General features: G+C 37.8%; 1 protein-coding gene across 1 annotated transcript; it reads left to right on the forward strand.

The window, feature by feature from the left end:
• The first annotated feature begins 109 nt into the window (after positions 1–109).
• Positions 110–8,417, forward strand: LOC124640486. Its single transcript, XM_047178272.1, has 7 exons — positions 110–418; positions 648–4,398; positions 4,635–4,826; positions 6,093–6,212; positions 6,634–6,891; positions 7,222–7,410; positions 8,222–8,417. The coding sequence occupies exons 1-7, from the start codon at positions 141–143 to the stop codon at positions 8,297–8,299; spliced, it is 4,866 nt and encodes a 1,621-aa protein (XP_047034228.1). The 5' UTR covers positions 110–140; the 3' UTR covers positions 8,300–8,417.
• Positions 8,418–8,827: the final 410 nt, after the last annotated feature.

The raw sequence follows: 8,827 nt of genomic DNA on the forward strand, positions 1-8,827 counted from the left end.
TTTTTTACATTAGATAACCATTTCTTTATACTTGAACAACTTTAAAATACGCAATTTTGGAACGCATCTTTAATATAGTTTTGTTTTTATTTGCTGGCAATTTTCAAAATGTAAATGTCAAATGGATTCCATGTCCGTGTATGTATTTTTATTCGGCGCGACAATTGATCAAACTTGTTTTTCTTGTGGTTATCACTTATTTCGGTGTATTAAAATACATACTTCGGACAACAAAATTAAATGAAACCCTCATCTGTGTTTATTGTGGCATAATATGTGTTAGTTGTGAAATAATGAGGCGAGGTCATCCAGGCATCGGAGGGTGGCGAAATGAAAATCCAAGGCATTTTAGGCCTAGAGGCAGTGGACCACCAAGATATAGGCCCCCTAGGATCTATCCTCTACTTGAAACCCCCAGGTAAGTCGATACTGTCGATACTAATAAGATAAGTCACGTTGTTTGCATTGCATCACTGACGCGCCAATATCTCGTATACTCTGAAACATTAGAAACGTTTATGTATGACTATACGTCAATAATAACGCAAGCTTATAGATTTTTATGATTAAACATTTAAATTATTTTATTAAAAAAAGAACCTTTTTCATTATATTTCGTTTTTAGATGTTATACGATTAAATTTCAGATTCCCGCCACCTGGTGCTAGACTGAGCCAAAGAGGTTCACAATCCTTCACACCTCATGTGAGCCATCCAGATGACCATGACAGATTAGATCAACATGATAGACACAAGTATAGAGATGGGCATCACCAAATTGATCAGAGAATGCTAGAAAGAGGGCACCATCCCCGTTCAAGACAAAATGCCTATCCATTTATCGCACAACATCTCAGATCAAAAGATAATAACCTAAGCAGTTCATACAAAGAACCTCAAAATTATTACGATGATATGTCAGAGACATGTCATGTTAATAGTATGGGAGATATAGACCATCGTCAAGCTGTTCATATACCTCATACACCAGACACATACACTCAGCAACGAATATCTCCTTGGACCAATGTAGCGCCTGATTTAAAGAAACATTATTATGAAAATAGAAGTCCCCAAAAACAATATAGACATGAAGCTCTAGAAAAAAATAACAAACCTATTAAAGATTATACTGGTCATAGACCGCCAGCTTCCGATCATTATGGAGGGACATCAGGACCAAGCACTAACAATAATGATACATCATTTAGTCGTTCAGTTGATGATACCGTAGACATAGTGAGGAAAAGATTAATGAATCGTAATGATCCACAGATGTTATCACAGGACCCATCTGTCCTACAAAGCAGTAGTGAGCAAGAAGTCATTGAGAATGCTAATCAGCACATTCAGCCAGAACAACCAATCAAGAAGAGAACACAGAGACAAAGACACAATGTGAAATCAAATTGTGATAAAATGAAATCAAATATTGTTCACCAACTGTTTAAGATGGATAAAGATAGAATGCATAAATTAATGGATGATCCAGGATCATCATCAAAGTTTGAATATGCTATAAGCAGTTTAATAACAGAGTCGCAGAATAGTTTAAACCGCCATTTAAGATCTGTAGCAGAGAAATCCTTGTACAGTTCTAGCACAGACTTCATTCATAATGATAATAACACAATATATGAAGATACATTCATGAAACAGATGCAATGTCTTCTTGATCCTCAAGACACAGTATTGCTTGAAGATATAAAACCTATGGTCATGGCTGAACTAAGCAAAGTATTGCAAATAGCTGAATTTGAGCAAAGGAATGACATGCCTGATGACTATAGCGCCCATTATAATAGAGATGATCAGTCAAATTATCCATATTTTGAGCAATACAATTATGATGAATATCAAGACACATGCTATGAGCCAGATGAGAGTAGGACACAACAAACGAATTATAGCAACCCAAATCTGAAGGATGTAACAGACAGTGCAGCTTCTCAGATCTATAATTTGAAACGTGAACCATATGAGGACACAATGCCTCTATTTGAGAGACGGAAAACAAAACAAAATGACCCCATTGAGGACAGAAGGCACAGTATAGACAATCAGAGGCAAAGAAAAAGTTTGGAAGAGCCTGTTGAAGAACCTTTCAAAAGTAAAGAAGAACCACTTCCACTGTTTGATACTAACGCTGATAATATCTCTGAAGATGAAGACACATTTGCTGAATTGGACAGGCAGTACCATGTGGCTGTTGACCACAATTTTATAGAAAATGATGATCTCTCAAATAGAGGAACTCCCCCCAATATTGCACCTATTAAACAAGAAGCACCCCAAGATGTAAATAAAAATGTCAAGCAAATTCCAATATTTGCCCAGTCACCCTCACAATTATTTCCTGTCAGTAGTTCAGACAATATCCGAGATGTGGCATTACAAATAAAACAAGAAGTGTTGCAATCACTTAGTGTACAAAATGAAGAGAATACACCTTCTAATTCCAATAACTGTGTTCAAATAGAGAAGAATATTAAAGTAAAACAAGAGCATGTGCCTCAATCTAAAGATACTGACAAAGAGACTGAAAAAGCAGGTAGCTCAAATATTATTAAAACTTCGCCATCAAACTCACGAAAACGATCTATTGATCAAAGACCATCTCATCGTAAAGAGAAACGTAAGAAAAGTGAATCCAGACATTCCGACACAGTCAAACCTACTACAGATAAGAATACAACTTCTAATACAAATACTGTTTCTAACAAGTCATTAGAAAAGTGCAATGAAGCCTCAAAGCAATATTTTAATATATTTTTACCAAAAGATGACGGCACGAAAGAAACAAAGGATAGTAAAAAAGTTGACTCAACAGATAAAAGTTATTCAGACAAATATGTCAAAAGGAAAGACCCTCCCAAAAAGACAAAAGAGAAAGAAACAGAATCAAGCAGAAAGAGACATTCTAGTACATCCAGCCAATCTATGTTAAGTCCAAAAGATAGTATTAATACTGGCAGTCAAAATTCTTTAAAATCAGACTCCAAAACTAAGCTTAAGACTTTTGATATGTTTGTAGAGGTGCCTAAAAAGACGACAGCTGTCCATCAAGCACACAGGAACACTGCTTTAGCTGTGACCCCAACAAAACCTGTGGAGGAAAACAAGACCAAACAAGTGGCAACTCCTGCGCGCTATAAGCCAGGACAGCTGAAGCATGTGGGTACTCAAGTCATTAGAAGACTCATAGCGAAAGAAACACAAACCTATCAAAGCAACGTATCCACCACTAGGTTTACTCAAACAGACAGAAAGAAGTTTGTCTCAAAATTGGTACAAACTCTTCCTGTGGACCTACAAAAACCAAAACCTAGATCAGAAGATGCATTCGAAAGGATGAAAGAAATAGATATGGAAATCCAAGTTTTACTGCAAGAGAAATTCAAACTGTACAGTTCCTTAGAATCCAAAGATACTTGCCCAGGCAGTATGCCTACTTTAGGCATGACTGTACTAAACGTGACACCTGACGAAAGTAAGGATGCGGAAGATGACAATGAAGCGTTACATGACAATATAATGAGTGCAGATGCAATCGTAGACGATTTCACCAGCATACCAGTGGAAGAGCTGGAGCAAATAGCTCTCGAATCTGTTGAAGTAAATAGCACTGAAGAAACCAGAGCTGAAAAAAGAAGTTTACGTCAAAAAGTGCTGCAGCAAGAGAGGAAGACTTCCGAGAGTCCGACGTCAAGTAGACGAAGCAATAAAAAAGCTAAACCACCAAACATATCTCTAATAGAACAGATAATAACAGACGACAGACCTCTAGAAGATATTATATCATTAGACGATCTGGAGGAGCCGCAAACTAAAAACAAGAAGAAACCTCATAGAAATCAACCAAAGAAAAAACCGACCAAGAGAGAGAGAACGAAACCTTCCAAGCCTATTGATGTAAGTGCGTTCGGTTTGAAGGACTGCTCAGTGGTTCTCATTCATACTGATGTTAGAAAGTTCATACAGGAAGATTCTCAGTGTGACGTTGAATCTGAGCGCGTTTATACACCTGGACCTTCCAGCGTTGAGTTCTCTGAACCTGAACCTGTGTTGAAACAAGAGCCTACAGTAAAACATGAGCGAAATCAAGAAGCAGAGACGGTCAATGATCTCCAATTCGACATGTTAGACGTGTCTGAAGATATAGTGATAGGTGATATCTGTGAAATAAAGAGTAATGAAGATAAGGAGGAAAATGAGAGAGAGACTATAAGCGAGGAGATAATACTGGACAATAGCCAGTCGTCGGCGGACGATGCGTTTGCGGTGGAGACAGCTCAAGCGGAAAATGAATGCAAGACATATGACTACTCTACTGATGAGAAATTGCGAAGAGACTCGGTGACCGTCACTGGGAACGCTGATGCAGTACTCGCGATAGAGGTTGGTATACAAATGTTAATTTGAAATTGGAATGTTTGATGCTCTCTAGTCGTTTTTTTTTTATTTATCGATCGAAAGTCGATAGTTCGGTCTTATTGTCTGTTGCATTTTCAATTTTTTTTACTATTATAGAAATTTTAGTTAGTCTAAAAGCAATAGTTGCCTAATAAATCATCCTAGACATTGTAGTTAATCAATATTTAATTAATCCTCTTATTAATATTCTTTAATTCCAGTGCATAGAAAATGAATTCATAGCAGCTTGCTTGGACGGCAATGTATACCACTTTAGCGGAGATGGGCAGCTACTGAACACGTTACGAGGCTCCAACTTAGCGGTGACATGCCTGACCATTGTGAAGGAGAAATATGGGACCACTGTGTATACCGGCTCGCTGGATTCTAGGATACGGTACTATGATCTCGAGGTATGATATTTTTTTTAGATTAGGCTTTATTTATTTTGTGTAACTAGAAATATTTATGCGTAACTAGTTTATGCCAGCGGTTGCAGCGGCTTCTCGGTCGAACTACTTCCCAAACCCTCACTAAAATTGGCCTGTACGTTATTCTAATACATATCTTTATTTCTGCCAAGTTTCATCAAAACATGAGGGAGGAACAAACAGCCAAACATATAAACTTTCGCTTTTGTAATGTAAGTAGGGTGTTTGGTAGATAGTCTCTTTTTCAATGCGTAACTAGAAATATATCCCCCTTACTTATAAAATCTCTAATCACCTACTAAGCAACATTTTAACTAATCACTACTTAATGTCTTAAGTAGTGATTAAATGTTAGTTAAGACATGCTTAAGCTACGTTTATAAGTAAGAATTTTCTTAAACAGCCCTTAAGTATTACTTACATTTAATTCACGTTTATAAGTAAGGCTGTATATGTATGCCCAAATGTATGTATGTCATGTTTGCCCAAAACTACCTCCTGATATGATCGATTAAGCAAACCGGCCGGTTAAGCCAGGTATTTTTTAGAACAAATCATATACGTTCCCAAATTAGAATTCGAACATAAGAATACAAACAATAACAATGTGTTTTTTTTTTGTTTGTATTCTTACTTTTTAAAGCTATTTTCATAGATGTTATCTAGATGAGTCAGTGTTCACACATAGGTGTACATTATAATATCATCGCTCTATATACGGTCAGTTATCGTTATAATCATCTGCCAGCTAAAAATACTGATGTTGGGTGGTTCTATGTATAAACAATCAATAGGTATTAGTTAGTAAACCTATTTATATTGGTTGGTACTGAAAGAAATATTTACTGTTCGAATTATTTGAGTCTTTTAAAGATTTAAAAACGACGAACAGATTTATCAAATGAAATACAGCAACATCCGTTCTCGTTCGCTAGTAGTTGTCCTGATAACATCGCTTAAGCCAAGTTCAAAATAAGTCGGGGCACGCATTTTCATATCTTTACAAAGTCACACACTAACACTTTTTACGTATTCCTATTACCCAAACCAGTTAAGGCTATACTTATAATTTTAATCACATCTATTAAGCGAAAGCTAGTGAGCCTGCTTCTTGACGAAAGTAGGCAGAAAGCCGCTGGCAAAAACTACAGTAAAAGTATGTCTAAGAGATTGTCCCTTTATCTTTAAGTATTTACTCGCCCTTTTAGTTCCTGCATACCTGAAAAAAAAATGTTTATTTGGTTTCAGACTGGCTTAGAGAAGGGTCCCGAGTGCAATGTGCTCAGTCCAATACAGACGATGGATCGCGCGTGGGACACTGTGTTCGTTGGCACCAGGACCGGATTTGTTTTGCAGTTTGAATGCAAGGTAAGCTAGAAGTATACTATCCGTCTAGGTTGATAAAGATAAAAAGTCATTTTTACAAAGTAGGCTAAACTTCAGCACTTTTTGAAGGTCAGAATTACAAAAGACAGAACGCCCACCCTTAACTGGTGTTCCCAACAATTTTAGGTAGATTTGCATATGAAGATTATAAAGGCATGTGTATAATAAATTGTCCAATTTTGAAGTAAAAAATATTTAACTTTAAGATTACATCAGCTGGGGCACCATGTAACTATAACAGTAACCAAACCTTAATAATTATGTGGTGCAATTCATCCCCGTTCTACCGAATTTGACATCCACCTACATCCAGCCTGTCATACATTTTGTATAAAAGTATAACAACTACGCCTAGAAATATCTATAGACCTGATTATTAAAAACACACTTTCCTCAATTCCAGAACAACATGCTAATCCCAGTGAGTACGGTGAAGTTTTCCGAGCAATCGATCCTAGCCCTCCGAGCAATGAAGGAAGGGCCTCGCAAAGTACTCCTCGTGGCTGCCCGCTCAGAAAACGTCACAGTCAAGGACGCTCAGACTGGACTACTGTTGAGAACGCTCTCTGGACCTAAGATGACTGTGTATACGCTGCTGTTTGAAGATGGAAAGGTGTTTTGTGGGACCAGCAGTCATCAGATACATGTATTTGATTATGCTGTAAGTAAAACCTCATAAGACAACGAATTGGATATTCCAACTTCACCTATTGAAATAGGTATACATAATACATACTAGTAAATCCCAAAATTTCTATTAATTCATATTTTTTAGTCCTCAGTACTGTTGTAATTTTGACTGCTATGGGTTAATGTGTATCTATCTGTGTGTCTATGGCAATGTAGCTCTTACACAAGTGAAGCAAATAGTATGCATTACTACACAAAAACTGGCATTCAAGTGGTGGTTCTTAGACATGTTTCATCCGAAAGTTTTAAAAGTTATTTGCCATTTTGTTAAAAGCATCCTCCTATTTGCTTTCTTCTACAGAGTGGCATGCACACCGGTTGCCACGAGGGCGGTAAGGGCGCGGTGTGCCTGCGGGCGACGGGCGGGCTGCTGTTCGCGGGCTGCTACGACGGCTGCGTGTATGTGTACCGCGAGGGCGAGCCGCGCCCGCTTGCGCAGCTGCGGGGCCCCAGCCTTATGCTGCTGTCCCTCGCTGTAGTAGGGAGTAAGGTGAGTGCCACAGTTCAATATGAGGGTGCGGGCTACATGGTACCAGTAGCTTGCGCATGGCTTCCAGTCTAACCGGATGTAGATACTAATGTTTTACAAGGAGCGACTGTCCTATCTGACCTCAACCCAGTTTCCCAGGCAACCTAATACCCCTTGGCAAGACTGGTTGTCAGTCTTACTGGCTTCTGGACTACCTGTAACGACTGCCGAAGATGGTCACTGACAGTCGGGACCTACAGTTTAACTTGCCATCCGAAACACTATTTTAAACTAAAATACATAATATACAATGTATACATAAGGGTGCGTCTACACGGGGCAAGTAGCATATTGAGGCACGTGCGCATGTTACGTGCATTTTAAAAACATGTGCCGATCCAGCGACTCGAGCGTGTACAAAAGCAGGCTACCCACCCGCGTGCTCTGTTGTATGCGCGCGGGTCACTTGCGCATCACAAGTTAACATAACTTGCTCCAGCTACATGCACCGTGTAGAAGTACCTTAAGCGTAAACTGATGGTTTGCAAACTATTACAAGCTCAAAGTATTGATCAAGGGCTTTTGTTATCGAAACCTTAGGTACTATAACTGTGGTTCAACACCCTATTAAATAATTAGTGTTTCAACCTCTCTATGGTCAATGAGATTTCGATAGCAATGGCCTATTAATTCGCAAGCCCCCTGAAAGAAAATTGATCTGTTTAAAGTAGATTTTTTTTTATATAATGATTTATGCTATTGGTGATATGAAAATTAGAGGGTAATACCGCAAAATGATTAGATTTACTAAAATTCCGTTCCTTTGTTTCAGATTATTGCTGGCTATAAAGACAGAAGTTTGTACATATGGAAGATACCATTAAGTATATTGCAAGAAATGATTTTATGAATTTCTACATAGGTGTTGTAGATTAAATCTCACGTTTACCTTTAGTTGAATGTATTCCTGATTTGTTTGGGTTAAGTAAATGTGTATATAATAATAAAAGAAGTTTTAACAGTGTAAATGGTATTATTTATCAGTGAGTCCTTTTCTAAGTAAAACAGATTCACATTCGACTGCGATCCAATCACGACTAAACGACGACGCGTATGTGGCATTCCGCTATTTTTTCTTTAAAATAAACGTTTTTATCCTTTTCTGTCATTCAATAATGAATAATTTTGCCTGCAAATGATTTACGATTGCAATATGATTGTAGGGCAAACTACCGTATAGAACAAAATCACCAAAATAGCAGACCAATCGCAAACCAATCGAATGTCGTTGGAATACGGTCGGTCTTATATTATTAGCAGAATGGCCGATATGGTTAAAACTGCTATTGCGATTCAATTTCTATTTAATTTTGACATTATTAACTTAGGAGAATCGGGCTTAGGACGAATTTTACGGTTTGAACAGTTGGCATATACG

This window comes from Helicoverpa zea, chromosome 20, assembly GCF_022581195.2.
Source record: "Helicoverpa zea isolate HzStark_Cry1AcR chromosome 20, ilHelZeax1.1, whole genome shotgun sequence".
In the NCBI taxonomy this organism is placed as follows: domain Eukaryota; kingdom Metazoa; phylum Arthropoda; class Insecta; order Lepidoptera; family Noctuidae; genus Helicoverpa; species Helicoverpa zea.

Coding starts and splice junctions, on each gene's coding strand:
- LOC124640486 (XM_047178272.1), top strand. CDS start 141: ATGTATTTTTATTCGGCGCGACAATTGATCAAACTTGTTTTTCTTGTG. Junction 419..647: donor CCTCTACTTGAAACCCCCAG/GTAAGTCGATAC, acceptor ATTAAATTTCAG/ATTCCCGCCACCTGGTGCTA. Junction 6,892..7,221: donor TACATGTATTTGATTATGCT/GTAAGTAAAACC, acceptor TTTCTTCTACAG/AGTGGCATGCACACCGGTTG.